This window comes from Balearica regulorum, chromosome 6 (genome assembly GCF_011004875.1).
Source record: "Balearica regulorum gibbericeps isolate bBalReg1 chromosome 6, bBalReg1.pri, whole genome shotgun sequence".
In the NCBI taxonomy this organism is placed as follows: Eukaryota; Metazoa; Chordata; class Aves; order Gruiformes; family Gruidae; genus Balearica; species Balearica regulorum.
Window position 1 is genome coordinate 19,564,058 of NC_046189.1, and position 21,866 is coordinate 19,585,923.

At 45.6% G+C, this 21,866-nt stretch overlaps 1 protein-coding gene and 1 long non-coding RNA gene across 3 annotated transcripts in view; one reads left to right on the top strand and one right to left on the bottom strand.

Annotated features, from left to right (window-relative positions):
• LOC142602351 (uncharacterized) overlaps positions 1–19,093 on the bottom strand; it is a 40,160-nt gene extending 21,067 nt beyond the window's left edge. Inside the window, exon 1 of the long non-coding RNA XR_012836078.1 lies at positions 18,780–19,093. This is a non-coding gene — a long non-coding RNA (uncharacterized LOC142602351). The remainder of the gene's footprint in view (positions 1–18,779) is intronic.
• SP3 (Sp3 transcription factor) overlaps positions 18,293–21,866 on the top strand; it is a 37,913-nt gene continuing 34,339 nt past the window's right edge. The window contains exons 1-3 of one of the 2 annotated variants that reach the window (XM_075756629.1): positions 18,293–18,767; positions 19,092–19,216; positions 19,395–19,511. In XM_075756629.1, the coding sequence (XP_075612744.1) occupies positions 18,761–18,767; positions 19,092–19,216; positions 19,395–19,511 (249 nt within the window). In that variant the 5' untranslated portion in view covers positions 18,293–18,760. The remainder of the gene's footprint in view (positions 18,768–19,091; positions 19,217–19,394; positions 19,512–21,866) is intronic. The other variant, XM_075756628.1, reaches the window with a different exon arrangement.

The window sequence follows — 21,866 nt, forward strand, 5'->3', positions numbered from 1 at the left end:
GATCTCATTTAAATTATGCTACAATTAGTTTTTAGTCCTAGAGTTGAGAGACATTTCTGTATTTTATACATATATAATGTATATACATACACAAACACACTCTATAGATATAGATACACTACTGCAAGTGGGAGTTGCTGCTTTTCACACATATTTAGCTACTCAATAGTAAAGAACAACATGACGGTTTTCTATCACAAAATACAAAACACACACAAATTTAGGGGCTCTGTGTATTTCAGAACCGTGCAATGCCATTGTATTTACCTCCAAGTACTCTGTGAGTATCCTGCACGAGGGCAATAACCTAGATAGTTTACATAAGACTCTGGAAATTCAATTCGAGAAATGAACCTTTGCATCTCTAGGAACAGCTGGAGAGGCTCAGGTCTACTCATCCTGTTCAGAATGGACACAAGGAATTTGGATTAGATACAGATGGAGCGGGGATTTCGTTAATGACAGAAAGAAAGGCAAACATGTTGAGACATAACTGCCTGAATACAAATGCATAATATCTGTGTATATATTTCTGACTTTAAACTATGAACACCATAAATATACTATCATGCAAGAGGCAAAGCATATGCAAACGTAACAATATGCCATTACCTCTCCAGCAAAAAAGAATTTTCATAACTCATTCATACCCCATTGAATAAATGCTAAGATTCACTGCTGGCTGTTAATTATCCTCTACAAAGACCTGGTTATTGTGTTCAATCTTAGTAAAGGCGCAGTTGTTATTGTAGTGTACATAGAGAGAATGGTACCTGAGGGAGTGGGGAGGAAATATGCTCGTGCAGAATTTTAACAAGGAGAGCTCTGTTGCACAGAAGGGATTCATAGGGTGGGATTTTGATATGTGCTTCAGGAAATTAAGCTTTTTCAAGACAAAAACCTTGCTGTGACTCTGAATACATGATATCGCTCAGTATTTGAAAGACGCCAGCCGCTTAAAAATTGCTCGCTGTTATTAAAAGGAATTTCTAAGACTACTTTGACTGAAAGGGTAGAAGGAAGGAACTGGCCTGTTTTTCCCCTGAAGTCTATGGCCCCATAATCATATCAAGATAGGTGTATGCAAGAGCTCACAAGGCCCATTCATCTCCCTGGGGTTTTTGAGGAGCACTTGGAGGCTACTGGCCAAAGGCAGCAATCTGCTTCCCCTGCACCAGCATGGTGGAGGAACTGGGCCCTTACACGGGAGCTTTCCGCATAGGTCCCGGTGTATTGGCACAGTAGGAGAGAGCCAGCTCGAATTGCCCTCTGGGCTGCGTGCAATGCCAAGGTCACCGGGACTCATCACACTTCAGAAAAAGAAGAGCTGGGAACAAAGGTGATTTACCCCAGGGAACAACATATTTTCTGCACTGAACTGTTGGAAACGCTGCAGCTGCTTGGCATTCCAGAGGGTCCAGGAAAGGTTTGCTGAAGGTGTGATTTTCATGGGCGAGTTCTTTCCCACATGCCCTCCACTATCTGAATGTCAGGCAGGAGGAAGCAAAGCCTTGTGACATTTGGGTTGCTAAAGCCATTGTGTTTGGTATGAAATGGGTTGGTGGCTCTAGGCTCGCATGGGAGGACTAGCCTTGCTCAGAGGTAGCATGGCGGCTGCAAGGAAGTCACCTTCTCTCCCTGTTTCTTTTTCTCATTTGTACTCTATGCCCCTCTTCTCCTTGGTGCTGCCGGGACAAGCACAGAGGTCACACAGTTGTGCTGCTTGTTCCAAATGTGAATGTTGAGAGGAGAGAACAGAGCTTGTAGCTTCGGATGGAAATACCGAGAACAAGAAAACAATAAGCAAGGATGAAGAAAAGAGAAGTAAAACTTCTATAAATACCACGCATAGCTAGGGATGAAGGGAACAGAAAGAAGATATTGTAGGTCAGGGAAGTGAAGCAAGAACTTTGGGGTGGGATATAAGAAACCATGAGACATCACAAGATGATCCCCTGTTGGTCCAGCTTACCATGACGCTGGCTGTGGCACAGCCCTGTTGAGGAGCCCTTCCCTGCAAGGCCAGTTGGATATGACTCTGGTAGTCCTGCTACCAGTCCCGACTGGGCTGGAACAGAACGGGACACTTCAGTGGCTAATCCAGTACAGCAGTGAAGAAAGCAACACCAGAAGACACAGTTCACTTAGGAGATACTTGGATCCTTGCCTTGCGCTGAAAAGCAAAGACCTGTGTAGACTTCCCCCAGAATCCCGAACTTGGTCTGACTGTAATAGTGAAATAGATTAATTGTACCTTCTGCTCATCTGTTAGCGCGGTGTTCAGCATTAAATCCTCTCTGACCATTGAGCAGATACTGGTTTTCTTTGCACCACTGTAGTTAAGACGACTACTATCAGTTCATGCTCAGAGACTGCTAGCTTATAGCAGCTAGAAACAGTTCACTAATAAGAGTCTGGATAGTGTGATATGTTGTTTCATTCGCTTCTTTTAAGTTCTTTGCGACCAAGCTGGGAGATGCCTGCTGCCGGATGGCCATCAGGACCTGTAGAACATCTCCCCCGTGGTGAGACCTGATACTTAAACCTGATTTTTGCTGCTCAAACGATGTGTCTGAACAAGCAGGATCCCAATGTATTTCCACTACTCACAGCTTGGGAAGTGTTGCAAGACCATTTTGTCTGTAAGTCTTATTACCGGAATGATTTTTTTTGCATTTTGGCATACCCTTGGGTTAGAAGGGAAGACTGTAAATATTTTGAGGTTTTTAATAGTTTTTATTACAAACTGTGTAGTATTCTAATAGCTGCTTGCAAAGTTCTTGTTTATTTGGGAGTGACTTGTGTCACATCTGTATAACTTTTAATGTTTAATATTAAAACATCTCGAGAGGATTTTAAAGATTTTTTTTTTCTCTGTTGATTTTTGTGATGAGTCAGAAAATAGTTTTGATGCCCCTTCTGCCTGTGATTTTTCCTGACCCCCAGCTGTTGTCCTGCAGCTGTAACAGACGCACGCTGCACCTCCTGGGGTCTCATTGGCAGCAGGAGGGGAAAATAGCCCTCAGTCAAATTCCATGGGTGGCGTGCTGTGCTCCATGTGTAAAGCTGGTGGATCAAAGATGTAAACTAGGAGTATGTGGTTTGGTTTTGGGGTTTTTTTTTTTGTTATTTCCCCCCCCAGTTCCTGCAGGGAGGTAAGACTTGCCTTAACTAGATTTACGCTATAGGAACACAGTGTCAGTGTGGAAGAATGCTGGGTCTTCCCGCTTCCTCAGTGTCCGGATTATATTTATCAGCCTTATAATAAAAGGATACCAAAATGAGTATGCAAATCATTGCAAGGCAGAAGCGATCATCTGGCCAGCATCTAAGGGATGTGTCTCAGAAGTGCAAGCGTGATAATGTTCAGGTGCTCAGGCAGAGCAACAGAGCGGGCAGACTGTCAGGGCTCCAGCCTGAGCTGCGGCGAGTTTGCTTTCCCTCCTCCCCTCCATTTTTTTCCTTCATTCGACCAAGCAGCATAACCCCCCAGCACTGCAGCATTTAAGTGCTATTTTGCAACAGACACACACAACGCAGAGCACAGGCTTTTCTGGTATATATGTTGCATTTTGTTATTTTGAATCTCCTAATCTATTTCTAAGTGTGCTACTCCCAGTCAATGGCTGCCGCTTTCTTGGGGCTCAGTTCATAGCACAGTTAAACGTTACACAGCAGATGAACAGTCTTGCGTAGCGTCAGTTTTGGCCTGAAATAGTGGCTCATATATGGTCAGTCTTTACATGCAAGGGAAAGAAACACCAAGGTAAATGTTGTCTGCAAGTCAGAGAGCTGTGGAGATGAGCCAAGGTCTCTGAACATTCAAGCAAATGTGCATCAAAATACAGAATACCTTACCGCAGCGGTATTTGTGATCGTGCCTTTCACTTCTTGAGTTGCAACAGCACAGGGTATTTGCTCAAGGGTGGTTGTTTCTGGTCAGTGTTGTGCCTTAGTGTGATTCAGGGCAGCACGGGCGGGAAGGAGCAAAGGAGCCGTGCTGGGACTGCCAGCCCTGAAGGGTTTGGGGCCCCACGGCGAAGCCTGATCAGCCCCAAACACCTGGCTCTTCTCCTGGGGGAGACTGTGCACAACTGGGAGAAGAGCTAGAAGAAGGGGAAGCTGTATCCCTACCTGGAGAGGAGGGAAGGGTGTCCAGGACACACCTGAAAAGAGAGAAGTCCAAGCAGGGCCGGCACGCAAGGCAGGTGACTGCAGCTTCGGGCACCTGATACGCAGGTGGTTGTGCTGCATAACACAGCTCACTCCGGACTTCAGCGTGGAAGCATGTGCCTATGGAAAATAAACCTGTGTCAAATGCACAGGTGATGGATGGAGTGAGTAACCTCACAAGATATGTGAGAAAAACATGGAGATGATATCAGCCACAGGGGAAGTAGACCAGAGATTGGGTAAAAGTGGAAAAGAAAGGACGGGAGAGTTATCCTTCCTTTTTTGACAGTTTCGGGGACTAAAACAACTATCCAGTGTAAGCACTGAATAATGTTTTTTTCTTCTTTGTGTGAAATAAACTAGAATGTTTTTTAGATCAAGAACTGCCAGTAAGATGCGAGCCTGCTTCCTGGAATGGAAAAAGGAAACTTACACAGCAAGAAGGGGGGTAAAAAGTAGCAGGAGGAAGGACTTTAATCCTTCTCCTACTCATCCTTAACCTTTTCCTGGGAACTACCTTTCCTGATGGAAGGATATGTCATGTAAATCATGCAAATTGTTGTTTTATACTGTTATTTCACTTCAAACGTAAAAACAAATGTGCCACTCTGGGCTTTTTCTGGGCTTCTTGGGCAAGCACATGTGCCGAAGTCACTCACTGCTGCCTTACCCACCGCCCTGCAACGCTTGGCGCTGCGAGAGAAGCCAGAGTGTGCCAGGGCAGAAAGGCGAGGGGTCGAGGGGACACTGGGTGCCTGGGTTTGGAGTCCTGGTGGGAAAGGAGCCGGTAATACTATTTGCTATGTGACAGAGGGAAAGTATCGGGACAGACCATTTCTGTTATTAACGATGATCCTGCTGAATGCCCCTTCCTATATGCAAACAGGCTGCTCGACCGCAGGCACGCCAGCACAGTCCATCACATAGCTTGCAGCGTGCAAGGAGCCCAGCCCGCAGCTGTGCGCGCGTGTGTGAATACCTCCGTGCCCCCGAAGAGTCTGGCTGTATCTTGCACTCCTACCCGGGTGAGTAAAGTGAAGGTTAGTATGGCCACCAGGTCAGGCTGTGGGGGCATTTTGATTTAATCACGTCTCTCATATGGCAAGGGCTATCATTGTATTTTTCAGCTTTGCTTTTTCCAACAGTTTTAGATACCTCATGTGGGGAAAGTAGTATCTTTTAAAGAATACATTCTATATTTGGTAATGATTTGAGGCTCGAACGTGTCTGAAGGAGAAAGGCTTTTCAAGCCGCTTGCTGCTGGCTCAAAGGTTCCTCAACAAATTCTGCCGGGCTCTGCCTCTGAGCCGTGCTGCCCTCTCACCAGCCTGAGCCTTGAGGGATCAATTCGGGAACTGCTTGAGACTCTGCACGATATTCTTCAATGGCCCCTTTCTTCTCTGGAAGAAAGATACAGGGAAATGTCAGAGAGAATTAACAACTTAGATGGGCGGGTGGCAGGGCTTGAAAACCATACAGAGATGATTGAGAGAGGAACACTGTCCCACAAGGAAACAGTTACTAATGCTGCACAGGTGGACTTGGAAAATGTGGTTGGTTTCTGTTTCGGGGTTTTTTTTTTTAGTACAGCACAACCTTAAAAAGAAAAAAGTGGAAAACTAGATTTAAATAATCACCAGCCAGTATCTTGGCAATAGTATGTTGGGAAGGGCTTCTATTACCATCCAGGTTGAAAAACTCAAGTTGGCTCTAACGCCCCGGGGCTGTAATGATACGCTTCCTATGCACAAGTGTGTGTGAAATTGTCAAAACTGGAGAGCACAGGCCAGGCAGCGGCAGCTCTGTGTCGGCTTTGCAGGATTCCCACTCGGATGCTGATGTGCCCAAGATGACACCGAGTTGTTGATGAATTCAGAGCCGTTCCCACCATTAACGCCTTGAGTTGTTTTCCTTCTGCATGACCACAGATGTGTGGTGCAGGCACAACCCGGGCTGGTGCTGCTTGGGAGCTGCTATTGTAGCTGGCCTGCTGCTTCCCAGGACATTAACTGGGAGCAATTTGCAAATTGCAAAGGCGTGCCTATGTGGAAAATCTACAACAGGAAGGGAAAACATTTTCCAAAGAATAGAACGGAGCAGTAGCCAAATAACTAGGCTCTTTCTCAAAACAGAGGACAAGGAAGAACGTTGTTCCATTTCTCTTCTTTGAGGTGGAAAGACAGAGGACGGACTGGGATCCAAAAAATGGGAGTTTAGTTCTTGGTTCTACTGTGATCTCTGGCAAGGCTCTCGATAACCCTGCAGGTCTCTCTCATGTCTGTGAAATGGGGATAATCCCTTCCATGATCAACAGAGATTTTACAAGGAGAACATCCTTAGTAGACCAAGTCCTCAGGCTGGGAGGTAGAGCAGCGTTGGAGGGAGTTCTCAGATTTCTATAATGGGCACCGCTGAATTAGATAAGCAACAAGCCAGGATTTCAAACAGTTCTGGAGTTGAACAGCGTTGGTACCCAACAAAGAGCAAATGTTTTTATATTGGGAGATAAGGATATTGTGTTTCTTACAGTGTAAACAAGAAAATATTTGTCTTTGTAGATTAGCTGCAGCAATGAAAATACTTCGCATAGTCACTAGTTGGGAGTTCTCAGACTCTGCTAACACATCCCAAACAGTCTGGTACAGACTGGAACAGGGAGTTGAATTAAATAGGAGATACTGGGCAGGTTGAGGCCTTTTCGCTCAGGATGCAGCAGGTTATGTTCTCTGTGAAGTCTCTTCTCTGCTTATAATCATCACACTGATGACCTGCGTATCAAATGTGGACAAACAGTAGACACACCGATGCGGAAATGGCAGAAAGGAGCATTAGCTCACCGTCGTGTTGGCTGCCACTCGTTTTTGATGCGCGAGAGACTGCCTCTCTGACCCCATGGGAAATCATTAACATACTTTTAATTCCTATTGATTTCTATGTGACAAAAGTAGTATCTAACTCACGCTTTTCACAGAAGCCAAACTGGGGCTCTTTATGCTGACTTTCACAAATAAGTTTCTTCTCTGCGTGGAAAGCTCAGAGGCAGATTACAAAGTTTCATGGATCATTTGGAAACCCCTAAAAGTGGGTTTTTTCTTTTTTTCTGTGGTCATAGAAACCTGCTTCCCAGCCTGCCGCCTCCATTGCCTGAACATCATGGGAATAAGGAAACATTTTCTGACTACAGCCCTTCCAACTAGGAGCATTATCGTGAATTACAGAACCGTGAGTGTCTGGGTCCCAGAAACTCTGAAATCAAGCGTGTATTTAACTTCTAGTCCATGCAGAGTCGTACTGCCCTGGGGTCTTAACTCCGTAGGGAACAGTAAATAAGAATAAGGCAGCTTTTTCTCCCTCTGGCCTAGAATTAACTTGCAGATTTAATTGACCTGTTTTATTGCAGATGTTTATGTTGAATTGTCCTACTACAGGAATTATCATTCATCCAGGAAATAAAATGGCTCTAATGACTATCTTGAGTGTCACATAAAAAAAGATAAAAGTGCTGCCAAATTTCTAAGGTTTTATGATACTGTTCCCTTATACTGTTAAAATGAAGGTAAATTTGTTAAATATTTACTTATTCAACAAACATGGTGTTCTAACTTCCTCTCTATATCTTTAAGTAATGAATGACAGAGCACAAAAAGGCCACTTGTCTAATTTATTTTAGATTAGTGCAGGAAAAACAGGGACTGACAAGTATAATGTACTGAAGAGAATGGATATTTTCCCATAAAATTGCAAAATGTAGCTAGTTTAGAAGACTGTAACTCGATTTTATTGCTCCAAGCCTTGGAGATTCTTATTACTGTGCCAGGTCATTATTATTCTCTTAGCAACAAAAGATCAAAAAAAAAAAAAGTTCATTAAAAATATCTCAGGCCAGCCTCACACACGTGTAGCAGCAAGAATAATAATAATGCCACACACATCCCTTTGTCACCCTGTGATGAGAACGGGCACTTCTGTGTTGTTTGGAGTTAACCTTTTTTGGGAAGAAGAGGGAAATAGCAGGATTTGGCTGCTGAATTCTTTCATTATCTCTCCTTCCTTTGTGTGGGGTATGAAGGACTGTGGATCAGAGCACTGCTAGATACAGCTGCAGGCATCCAAAGCAGCCTAGGTGCATTGATTGCCTCAGCACCTACGAGCAAGATTGCTGAGCCTGAGAGCCAAGTTTCCTTGCTACACACCATGGAGAAGAATAAAAAGTTTCTGGATGATATTTTTAGAGACGTGAACGTGCCTAGTGAAGGAGGGTCTGAAGCGTACAGTGCAGAAGAGAGCTATAGATGAAAGATGAGCTACTGTGAGTAGGACCTAAAAAGGCAAGCAGTCATCCGGGGAGGACTGCAAGTAGTGGAGCACTGGAGTTTGTCCCTGGGTGTGTGACTGATAGGTGATGAACATGCAACTCTGTGAAGTAAACAAACCTTGTCAAATACACCCCAGCTACGAACGGGGTGGAAATGTGGCTGAGACAAGCACTGTAGTGGTTAAGTGTTGTGAAGACAGTGTGTTTATTGGTACAGCACGGAGCACCTAGTTTGGACACTCTCTCGCCTTGTTTTCCTCTGGCATCCAAGCGAGATGCCGAGGCAGCGTGGCACTGGCGTCCCTGTCTTCTGCAGACCAGCAGAGCCCAGGGCCCTGCGCTGCACCAGCAAGGGACAACAGTGCCAGGAAGCCTGACTTAGTCCTTCCTCCAGCTGCGTCTTCTGCATGGATACCGCACTTCTCTTACAGAAAAATCAGGGAAGTTGATAGGCCTAAGATGTGTATCCCTCACCAACCTTTGGAGAATGGTTAGAGCCGTGGACATCAGTGCTGTGACAGGTTAGAAAGTGGGATGAAAGGCTTTTAAACGGCACTGGCTCTTGCTGACTTAAACAAGACCAAAGTCCTGGCTGCCAGGGCATGCAGTTTTTCTCCAGTCTCCACGGTTCAAGAACCTGAAGATGCTGTTTTCTCTTTGTCTAGTGTGCGGCACATGGATCACTGAGACTCTGGTGAGAATACCCCATGGGGTCTTTGAGAACACATTCTGGTCCTTCCTTTCATCTTGCGTTTCAGCTTATCAGGTTTGTATGGAAAAAAAAAATAATTTTTTTTCTCCAGAGTCAAAGGGCAAACATTGAATATGTTGTCTTCAGAGCTGGACAGCAATGGCATAGAAATCTAGCACAAACCAGTAGTCCTGTGAGCTATGGATCTGGTGGGGCTTGGTTTCCCTTGGGCAATGTCTTGTTTGGATTCTCCTAGGCTGACATAGCTGGAAGCTCCGACTGCAGCTTTTCCTGTGGGTGGGTATTCATAACATCTTTCATCTTTGCAGCTTTCTGGGTGTTTAATAAGGGTTTAAGTCAAACTGCAGTGGGTCTCTCTTCTTTTACGTAGCAGCCTGTTTTCGTGAAATGTACTGCTTTTAGCCTTTTATTGCTCTGTCAGATGTGGTTAAAATTGGCTACTGTTTGTTCTTGTTCCCTCTCTTTCTCTTGCACAACATGCAAGTATGTACATGCACGTATGTGCACACATGCGCACACACACAGAGATTTATTATACATATGAAGAGATAATGATCTCAAACCCCTTTTAATTTCTGTAGGAATCCAGGCTAGGAAAGAAAAGTATTGTAATGCTTTTTCTTTGGGAGAGGAAAAAGAGGATTTTTTTTTTTTTCTATGCAGCAGACAATATTCAATTACCACTCTGTTTAAACATAACATGTGTTGCTGAAAATCTGGCACTACTATTGTAAAGTAAAAGATGTAGTGGGATCCTTGTCCTGGAACTGCGTAGTCGTGCTTATGCACGGCATGCATGCTTCGCCTCCAGTGCCTGAGTGGTCCTGCTGAGACTAGAGCAACGTGCAGGGAACGTAGGCTTCCCGTTGAGATCCTGTCTCCATTACATCTTTTGGAGTTTTGCCACGGAAAGGCAGGCATTTTACCCTTCATTTGTAAGTAATTAAGATGATAGTGGAGTTTCTGAGTTTTCCAACTTTGTGAAAACAAACTAATAGCAACGATCCACTTCAATAATTCAGATATTAATTGACACGAGAGAGAAACAATACATTAAAAAATAATTAACTTTCGTTAATTAATTTTTAGAAATAGGAAGGACACCTGCAGCAAGTGCAGACGTTTGCAAGTGTCATTAGATGGGGAAAGCTGTGCAGCAATTCTGAAATGAAAACAGGTCAAAAGGACTGAGAGTGATCTGCAGCATGGTCTGAGAAGTAGCGTGAACTATGCGATTGCTGGTGAGCCGCAAAAAAAGTTGATGAAGATGTGCATTTTTTTAAAAGATGTCTATGGAAGCCAGAGGTTAATTAGCAGTTTAAAAATGTCTATTGGTGTTTTATGTCAGCACCATCATTGTGTTAATTATTGTCATTTTCAAGCCTCAAATGTGCCTCTTTCAGACTTAAGCTGAAATAGATTGATGATTCTTTTACTGAGGCATTTCTTAAATTTTAGTATCTTTTTTTCCCCCCTGAAAACAGGTTTTTTTCTATGACCAGAACTGGAATTTCAAATCTCAGCTTTCTCTTCCTTCGTATTTGTGATGCACTTGTCTGTGGTATTGCAGGAAGATAAGGTGAACATATCTCTTACCGTTGTCTTGTCCAAATTTTAAATTTTGACTTCTCTGCAACATAAGACACAGAAAAACCTGAAATGAACCCTAGAACTTTCCACCTCCTCTTTCAAAGTTATTAAGTAGAAAGGCACAAACCTAATTTGTTCTGTTGCTCTTAACACTTACGTCTACTTTAATGAAATTATGCTTGTAGGAAAAAAAACTGCAAAGGCTTTATATGCCACCATGGCCATGCCAGAACTCCGTTCAGCAACTGGGGTTCCTCACAGGGGAGTGAGAGTGGATGAGGCACCTTGGGGGCATCCAGGCCAGCCAGTCTGGCATGGCTGCGTGCAGTCTCCTAGTGCCAGCTAAAACAAAATGCTGAGAACTGCTGCAAGGTCAGGTCGATCCTGCATCAGACACCTCCCCGGGAAGGTTCTCCTGCCATACACGGCCTCCAGCACTCTTCTGGAAGTCGCTGATCGCAACTCCTCTTTCAAGGATCCCATCAAGGATCCCCCACCTAAAGATACGTAAGAGTTTAAAGCTGTCGCCCAGGTTTATGAATCTCCTTTAGACAGAAAAATGGACATTCACATGATCCCTGGCTATGCAGACCACCTTAACCCTCCAGCCCTTAGGCTGCTGGAATTGGGGCTGCTCACCAACAACCCCGAGACTTGGCAGAGAGAGCACAGGATGTGGTTTGGACTGGAGCCCTAGCCTTCCTTCTCCTAGAGGGAGACAGAGTCCTGCTCCATCTTGTTCGGGGAACTGGAATTCAGACCGCGATTCCTAAAAACTCATCCCTCCCAAAATATTTCCTTTCAGAGTATGGAACTCCTGCTATTAAGTTTTCAATTTTTCAGTAAACATATGTGCATGTATATAATTTGACAGACTCTTTTCACAATGGCCTACTTTTCTATCAGTACTATTAAAAGTAAAATGCCAAAGTGGAAGCCAGAATTACACTAGACAAGAAGTACATAAGAAGACATCTTTTTTTTCTTTCAGGTGAATTTATCTATCTATCTATTATTTCCATTCCAATTTTGTGACAGGCTATGGAAAAGGACCCTTAGATGCCATATTACTGATTCTGCAAGTCATGGTTATGGACTTCTTCCTCTAAACAATTTTACTAACCTTACCTAAACAATGTGATTTTTTCCCAATTATTTCTATAATTAAATTGTATCCATTGTGATGACCTTGAAGGGTAGAAATTAAGCATAAACAAACAGGATTAATGATGGGGCCTAAAGGCAGTAACTTTTAGGAAGCTTGAAAAAAGATATGCATTTCTCATTTAAGCGAAGTGAAATGAAAGTTATCTACAGTGATTTAACTGCTATAGGGCAAATTTTCAGCTATGTACTGATCTGCTTTTTCTGGCCACCTCTATCCAAACGGGAGAGAGATTAGATGAATTTGTTTCCTCTTTGTTAAGAAATACACTTCGTTAATAAAAAAGTTCTTAGACACGATAAGTTGCCAATTGAATAAAAACGACCCAAATTTTACAGAGAAGATATAAATAATATACTTTTTATTTATTTGTATACACAAATAAAACCAATACAATACAATTAACAGGACATCCCCGCCATGCAAGTACATTGAAATTTTTCTCCTTAGTCATGTAGTTTAACATGAGAAAGAAAAAACAGCAGAATTAGTTTTCTCTAACATGTTATTAAGGACAGAGCCTGTTTACCAGTCAAATATGAGATGTCCCCATGGAATCTGACAATTTACAAAATACACAAAAATATAGTGCCCAGGGAGAGTTGCAGCTGTAACAAACGAGGAAGAATTTCTGACTAAAAGGGAACATGACTTGTTTTGTCCTAATTGCTTAAAAAAAATCATAAATACACTGACTAGGCCAGAAACAATGCTCCAGAGGACTGTCCTCACACATTGGCACATGTAGAGCTTGGACAGACCTTCTGTTGGCCTCATTCTTTGAAGATCTGTCATCTGTGTTGGTGAAGAGTCACAGCCTTTGGATTTGTGTGCAGACTGAGTAGTTAGTTACTCACAAGTTCTTCCTCTTACTGTGGCTACATTACGTGTCTCAAACGTCCAGTCAAGTGCAGAAAGTGGCTGGAGCTGGCACGTTCCTGCTGTGAATGCTGTGCTGTCCATTGCTTTGCCAGGCCTTTCTTTACCCTGTCAACAGCTTCCACTGGACGTGGAATCAAATGTCTCCTCTGCTAACAGCTGGATCCAAGTACCACAGATTTCTCTTTGACCTCACTTTAATGGCATTGTTTCAGGCAGGAACTAGTATTTTTGGAATTGTTTTCCCATTTAAAAAAGAAAAATTTTTCTTCCAAAATCCAATTTCACTTTTAATAAATATTATTTGTCTATGGTTACACTTGGATACCATCACACTTGTGCAGCGGACTATACAAATGCCTTGAAATTTCAGATGCTCTCGAGGACTGTTTATGCTCCTCTAGAGGCTAGCAATCCCGGGCTAGTGACAGGCACTCTACACAAAGCTAGCCAAAAGCCAGTTCCTGTGCAGTCTAGCAAGCCTGACACCCTGAATTAATCTACTTGCTGCTGCTGAAGGGAATCCTACCTCTCCTCGTCTGCTCCCACTTATGGAGCCCTGTCCCTCACTGTGTCTACTTTGACTCAATTTAGCTTGCAATGTGGGGAGCTGTATTTGTGCAGGGTTTGTTTTCTGCCAGTTGTGTAAGTTGATTAAATTATGGCAAGGTCAATGAGCTATTAGGTTGGCTCAGCTGCTTCTGGTCAAACCACACCTACTGCTCAAGCCTGCTCCCGCCTTGCAAAACTTGTGCTCTCGTAGCTACTCATCCCAGGATAGGGACGTGCTTTCTGGGGTATGACGACATGATCCCAGCCAACACCTTTCTCTGACCACTGCTGCTTCTTTGCTGATTTTATGCCAGGCAAGGAATCATTTCTCTGTTGGCTTCTAAGTGGATGGACTCAAGTCATGCAACTATCTCCAACTAGTATGTGTTGACTCAAGAAACCTCACAAGTCAACTTGTCAGTCCTTCCTGCAGCGCTATGTAAAGATCTGCCAATATTCTTAAGCAAATGGGCCCATACAGGACGCAGAAATTAAGAGTGTGATGCCTAGGACTAGTAGCTAGATTATTTTTCCTGTCTGCTAAGACTTAAACAAATTGGAAAGTAAGGCCAAAATCCAGAATGAAGTTGAATACTACTAAGTTTAATAGGTCTGGTTCATATCATTGTAATTATCTTGTGTTTAGTACCAAGTAAATGTTTGGCACTTAGAAATCAAAACATATGGTCCTCCAGATTCTACTGAAATTTTAAACAGATGACTAAAGGAAGGTACCTCAAATTCAAGAGGATAACTCCTCTGAATTGTTGGGTTTTTGTGTCCTAGTTACTTTTTCAGGCATGAGATTTACAGATAATTCTGCTTGTTGTCCCTTTAGTAAAGGCTGTGTTTTAAGGCAGCTTGTTGAATCAAATCCCTAGTGATTCTTCAATGTCATTTTAAACCCAGCCTTTCAAACTAAAGCAACCCGAATCTGAGTTTTCCCAGTAGTACAGAACGCACAACAGAACACGTTCCTGCCCATCTTGTCCAGTTGCATTCTAGGCTTCAGCATGGCAAAACCACCGCTTTACAGAGGAACAGAGTAACACAGATGTGAAAACTGAACCGGACCACATACCGACAACCCTTAAATAATACGTTCCTTTAAATAAATGCAGGGTCACCAATCAAAGGGACTACTAAAGACAGAAATATGTCATAACTCAGAAGTTCCAAAGGAGTATACAGACAGAAAAGACATATCCAAGTACAGCAGGCACTGTACTGGATGGAAGTTGTGTTAGGTGGTGCGCTTCCTTCTGAACTTGTACTAAACTGATATCCTCACAGACACAGAGCTCCAAGACTTAAACCAATGATATAAGTTACAGTGGCCAAACGCAGCATTGAGCTTACAACCGAACTAGAGTGTAGATATTAGTTTTAGCATTCTTTCCAATTTGCATCTTATTCCATCTTTCAAAACCTTCCCTGACGTTTCATCAGAAGCCAGTAGGCATCACTTCCTCTCCTGAACTCCACTGCTACTTAGTGCAAAGGTTGCATCTCTGTTCCAAAATAGCTGCGTTTTGGTATCTGGTGGAGGTATTCTCATTACGTATAGGCCAGTGTTGCTTTCACTGTATCTACGTAGCTCAAATTACAACACCGCATTTTCAGCAAATGGATTGAGAATTCATGGCAGGACCTGCAGTTTACCACAAGCAGCCTTGAAGCAGGACGCAAGGGCTTACAGAGGCAAGGCTCTTTAATAATACACTGGTCATGGTTAGTTTATTCAGCTCACATACTGATACAGTACATCTGGTGGGTAATCTCAAGAAAGAGGAAACAATGGCTCCTCTAATTGGGCATGGAGCTCAATCTCTGTAGGGATATCGGCACAGTGCTAACTCAGCAGAAAGACCACCGCCTAACAGCACTACCATCCGGTACGGATAGAATACTCTCCATGATACGTCCAGGATTTTTCTAACAAACGCCTTGATGCTAGTATATCGATAAGCAAAAAAGCTATAAATAGTGTCTTTTCTCAATTCCTTTTTTCCTAGATTTTTTTTTTTTTTGCTTCTTGTGTTCTTAATCTCCACTGGGGAGTGGTAAATAAAACCACTTTATTTTTATTACCAATTTCTATGTAACTTTTCTGATGGAGTTGCTTCTTTACACCCCTTTTTTAAGAGCATACTGTTTATGCAACTTTCTGTAATTTATCTTACTTTTTAATAGTCTATTAATATTCTGTTTTGCTTCTTTTTTTATCTGAATGTTACCATCATGGTGACCCCCTAATTTTTAGGTACTTGACTAGAAAAAGTTAGTCCTCAACTAGTGTTGTGAGGCCTATTTACATCTGAGTACTGAAAAACTCCTTAATATATGAAAACAAACCCACTAATGATATTTCAAATCCTTCTGTCCTAACACATTGTGGCTCTGTCCCAAGCCTACTATCAGATCCATACAGGTAAACCACTCTATTGACAACATCTCACTGAAGTCATATAGCTCTCAACATACATCCAATTGTAGAAGACCAATGTTCATATTTAGTCCTAGACAAATATGATCTTCCTAAAGCAAAATGCCATTGACAAGGTTTGGCAATACCCTGCTAATTAGCAAGGGCCAGTTTTTTAATATCATTCTCACCTTCCCAGCATAGGAACAGGAATTATTTATCTTACAGATCAATCTTTAAATGAACCACTTCCCAGGTTCAGAAGTCCAAAGTCATCTGTAACTGTTCTGGTTCCAGGATCACAGGCTATCAGCCACTTTGCCGACAACTTCTGGTATTGCAAAAAAACCTGCAGATTTTATACCAGCTGTAGAAGACTATTTTTTTTTTTAGATAGTACAGTAGTCTTCTGGATCATGTTATCTTACATCTTCACTTTTCTTCTAAAATCTGGTTTTGCATATGTACTCACTCATTTTTAGAGGTTGTATATTCTAGCTTTTACTGGCTAAAAATTGACATTATTATATTATGTCAAAAGAAACGTGACTTCTGTTCCTAGTTACAGCTATTGCTTCTCAGAGTGTTCTATTACAGTAAAAATAATGAGTTGCAAAAAAAGCTTCCTCTCTTCTATCGATATGTTATTTAACTTGTCAACAACTGATTCGAAAGTAGAATCACAAGAGACTATGTAAACAAATATAGACATTTTAAAAACAGAAGTGGTTGGTTTTGGTTTGGGGTTGGTTTTGTTTTTTTTTTTTTACTACCCTTGAAAAAATGAATTGTGACAAATAGCTTTGGGATTAATTTACAACTTACTACTAAAAGTCACCTGAAGGGACTCTCAACATACTGGCAAAAGTAAATGGGCTTAAAATAAGACTACACATCACACAGTAAAAGCAATCTTCCACTGATGGGGGAGATAGATACTGCAGTGTACCTCCATTGTAACTTCCCGATATTACAGTCACATTTTCTCAGCCTGTTTTTTCCTGTTCTGTAATAGTTTCTAGGCAAAGCCTGGGCAGTTACTGCAAGGTCATAGTGCTGGACTGATTAAAAAAGCACTGTTTATTCTCTGCTCAGAGGCTGTTGAAAATCCTGACTGTATTTCTAGGTGTCCTAGTTACTAACTTCTCCATGGGTTTATCTGGCCGGCCTGTGGCTTCAGATGCTCAGCACAACTATGGAGATGTGAGACACCATGCTCTCTGTATCTCCTAGGTAGTTCTCACTGATAATTATGTTAGATATTGCAACAGGAAAGTAGGTTTGAGTTCTTCAATCCAATGCCTTTCAGCCTCATTCAGAGACTCCCTGGAACACCACATGAAAGGTAACCAAGAAAAACTAATTCACCGGGGGAGTTACAAGGGTCAAAATCACTGCCCTTAGCCTATGCGCTGTCCCATCACCCTGTGCATGCATTTAGACGTGAGGAAAGGCCAAGCTAAAGTTGCTCCCCTTTACAGGAACCCCTCACGAGTTACACAGCGCAGCAGGGAAACAGGCCCCACTAATAACCATTTCAGCATCACCATATACTTATATAATGCTTTAAACATATTTCCTGCCTCGGTTTAGCAATCCGAGAGCTCCCAGTTTCCTTTGTGTTGCGTAACGTGAGGGACAGAGCAGCGAACTGACACCGAGATCTTATTAATTCCCCTTAATATGACTAAAATAAAACCTGCTGGCACAAATACTCGGTTTATGCCAAGGCTCGGCTGCCTAGCTCGGAGCAGAGCATGCTTTCACATTAAAAATCTTACTCGCGGCCTTATCCCCGACGGGTTTTATTCTACCGAAGAGGCAAAACAGCTTTGCAGCTTTAGCCCGCCCGGGTCAGCCAGGTGCGAGCCCGCCGCGGCCAGAAAGCTTATGCAACGGCCCGCGGGGTCGGCCATTGAGGTGTGGCTCCCGGGGCCGCGCCGCCGCCGGACAGAGGCCGGCGCTGACCCGGATCCCCCGTCCCGCAGGAGGGGGCGGGCTGCCCTGCGGACTCCGGCACCCGGCGGCGGCTCGGGACCGCCGCCAAGCAGGGCCTGCCCGGGCGGGCCGGCTCCCCTAGGGACGGCGCGCCGACATCTTAGCGCCGGCGGGGACAAAGCGCGGCAAAGGCAGCGCTGGCTGCTGGCAGGGCGCAGCTCGGCCGCCGCCCCGGAGCCGCGGCTGTCGCCAGCCGTGACTGACACCCCCGCCAGGGAGATTTCAAACCAGCGCGGCTCCAGCCCGGCGCCTCCCGGGCACACGCGCACCGCGCCGCCTGCGCGGCGGGGGGACGGGGGGGACTGGGGGGGGGGGGGGGACGGGGGAAGGAGAGCGCCGCCGCGCAGCTGTGGCTCTGCGCTGACCCCTGCGGCGCGGGCGGGCTGGCAGGCCCCGCGGGCCGCGTCGTCCCGGCGCAGCGGCGCGGTAAGCGCGGCGGCGGGGCCGCCTCCCCGCGGCGCGGGGGCCGCGCGAGCCAGGACCGGAGCAGGCCGCGGGCTCTCGGCGGGTCCCGCTCATTGTTCCTCGCACGAGCCCTAGCAAACAGGAAGCCGCCTCGGCATGGGGCGCCCCCCCCGCCCCTGGAGAGTGACTGGCAGGCCGGGCGGCCAGTGCGAGCGGCGGTGGCTACGAGGCGCAGCCAATGAGCGCGCGCGCACGGGCGTAGGCGGGAGTTCCGGGCTGGCAGGCGGGCGGGCGGGCGGCGGTGTCGGCCGGGCCCCCTCTCCCGCTGCAAGCCCCACCTTTCGGCTTTCCCGCACCGTCAATCAAAATAGGAAAAAAAACCCCGGAGTAGGCTCGGGCCGCCGCCGCCGCTTCAGCCCGTGAGCACAATAAGCATGTCCCCGGCAGCAGCCGCCTAGCCCCAGCCAGCAGGGCCTGTGTGCGAGCCAGCCAGCCTGCCTGCCTGCCTCCCGCCCAGCCAGCCAGCCGGCCGCTCGCACTCACACCATGACCGGTACGTACGCACCGACCGAGCCGCCCCGCGGGGCTCCCTGCTCCTGCTCCGGCCCTGCGCTTCCCCGCTCCGGCCCTGGAGCGTCCGTGTGCGAGCGAGGCGAGAGCGGCACTGAGAGCAGCAGCAGGAGGAGCAGGGGGAGGAGGGAGAAGAGGGGCAGGGGCAGCAGCACGGGGAGGAGGAGGAGGAGGAGGAGGAGGGCTCCGTGCGGGAGGGCGGGGGGAGCGCTGGGGTTAGGGGGGGGGGAGAGGGAGGGAGGGAGAGGGAGGGGGGTGATCGCTCCCGTCAGTGACTCTCCCCTCCCCCTCCCCGCTGTGCCCGCAGCTCCCGAGAAGCCCGTGAAACAAGAGGAAATGGCTGCCTTAGACGTGGACAGCAGCAGCCACAGCGAGTATCTCCAGCACGGCAACGGCGCCGCCTCGGCCTCCGCCGGGGCGGCTGCCCCCCAGGTAAGCGCAGGCCCGGCCGGGCCCCTTCCCCCCCTCCCCCGGGTGACACGTTGTGAGCGGGTGCGGGAGCCGGTGCCGCCGCCGCCGCTTCCTGTGTGCACGTCTGCGAGGAGCCCGGTCGCTGTCCCGCACTAACCGCCACCCACTTTCTCTCCCTGAACCCGCCCATTGTGGGTAGGACGCTCAGCCGTCACCGCTCGCTCTGCTGGCGGCCACCTGCAGCAAGATCGGCCCGCCGTCGCCGGAGGAGGATGAGGCCGCCGCCGCCGCCGCTGCCTCTCACTCTGCCGGAGCGGTGAGTGCCCGCCCCGCCGCTCTCGCACGGCCTGCCGGGGGGAGAGACAGCACAGCCAGCCAGCCCGCCCGCCCGGGGGGAGGGACGGGACACACGGCACTGCCCGCCCGGGGGGAGGGACGATAGCAAGGCCGACCTGCCAGGAGAGGGGTCCCCGGGCTCCCCTGCCTCTCCAGGAGGAGCCGGGCTCCCGGGAGGAGGAGGGAGCCTAGCTCCCCCCTCCCCCGCCATTGGGAGCGGCGCCTTCATTTACTTTCAAAAACGGGGGCAGGCGGGAAATCTTCCCTCCCCCGGCCCTGGCACCGGAGCGGCTCGCTCGGCACCCGGCGAGGCTGGGAGGCATCTCACCTCCACCTGAGCGCACCCCCGGTATCCTCTCCGTAGCTGTCAGCCTGGATCCGCGCACCCGGGCAGGAACACAAAATGAAGGCTGACTGTGGGGAAGGATGCAGTTAGAAGTAAAATGGCTGTTTAGAAGCGAACGCGGTGGTGGAAAGCTGCTTCCTGTATCGACGCTGCTTTTTCTTGGTGCAGTTATCATGCAGTCCCTCGTATTGCAAACTGAATTTCTGGCCTTATCTCTCATGCGCTGTCGGCTCCGAAAGGAGCCTTGATGACCTTGGGACCTTGTGTGATGAGATGGATCTTGCAGACTAGAAATGTATTCTTGTTGAAGCTAGTTTAACCATCTCCATAACAAAAGCCTAATGGAAACTCGTATGTTCCTTAATCGGTCTAGCTAAACTCTATTGTTGGCATATGTTCATAAAGTTAAAAGAGATGGGGCATTTCTAAATAACTGATAGCTAAAAATATGGGTATATTAAAAGGGAGTTCCAGAATACCTTTTAAAACGACGTGATGAAGTATTTTTTGGCCTTAGTCCTTGGGAAACCGCATATATTACCTCTGATTTATTGTTTAGGGTTTTTATTACAAAAAGGGTTTTAAAACAAGAAACAAAATCTACTTTTTTATTTTAAAGCAAGTCTTGTTTTTTAAACTTGCTGTACAACAGCCTTGTATGTTTTTAGGATCCTACAAATAGGAAAACTGCAAAGCGTTGTACTGGTGGATGAAGTGGCTTTGGCAAGCTTTTAACATGTCAAAATGTTAATGATAATGTCAAGTTTACTAAATGCTTGAGTGCTACACTTTAAAATACTTTTTGTCTGTGCATTTCAGCTTACTTTACATAAAGGGAAGCTGCAGCAAAATAGTTGTCTGAGGTCATGCAGCAAGTTGTAGATGAATGACAGAGCTTGAAAATATATTAATATTCTGACCCCCTTTCAAATGTCCTTTCTGCTGAACCTGTTTATTTTCTTAAGCAGTACACTTTTAAAAAATCTTTCTAGACATTGTTAAGTGCCTGATATCTCTAAAATTTGTTTCATAATACCAGATGCATGCAGTGCTGAAAAGTGGCATGTTGGATCTGTCTCTTGCGTAAACATGAGAATTGAAAAATGAATGATGCTTAAAAGATAGCTTGCTTTCCTATATCCACTTTAAGGTTGTTCTCATTTTAAAGCTGGAATTGTGCACCTTGAGGGTGGGTTGATCCCTCAGCATGAGCAGTGCTAGGTCTGATGGGGTACTAGAGTGCAAGTACAGGATGAACGGATCCTAATAGTTCAACGTGGGCAAAGCGGTTTTGAAATAGTACTTCTTTATTCTTGTTAAATTCATTTGTTGTTACATTTATGTATAAGGGGCTTTTCAGGGCAGGGTGGAAGCAATTCAAGAGAAGCCAAAATCTTAGTTAAAACTAAATATGAATATAAACTCACTCACTACTTTTCGTACATGCAGATAGGCCCCTCCTACCTATCTGCTGTGAGTTAGGTTATAGCATTCTGCTAATTTTTACACTCCTACAACATAGCTCTTGAATGATTCAGAATATTTTGGGTGGAAACTAAATATAAATTGGAAGAGATACCTACAGTAGCTGAACTAGACAGTGGAGTTAATTAAGATGACCTTAATAAAGAGAGGGGAGGGACTAAAGTCCCTGAAATACATTCTTTGTAAAAAAACCAGAATGCCAAAAGGGATTTAGTGCAATAAAAGTGGTTTGATTTTTTTTCCTGGTCTCCTGAGTGTATCTTAATGAAGAGTGGAAGAAGGAGTGATGAGCTAAAAAGGCTTAAATTGTAGGTCCCTCATAACTTGTACAGAAAATGAAATCTATACGCATGGACACAGACATAGTGTCTTCCTGGGGTTTGTGATGCTCATCCCTTTCCTAGGAGCATAGATGAATCAGTTTGATATCTGTCTGTGAGTCATGGTGTTAAATGTAGTGATGGGGAGTCAGTCCTTTCCCAATATCTTCTATACCTGGACTGC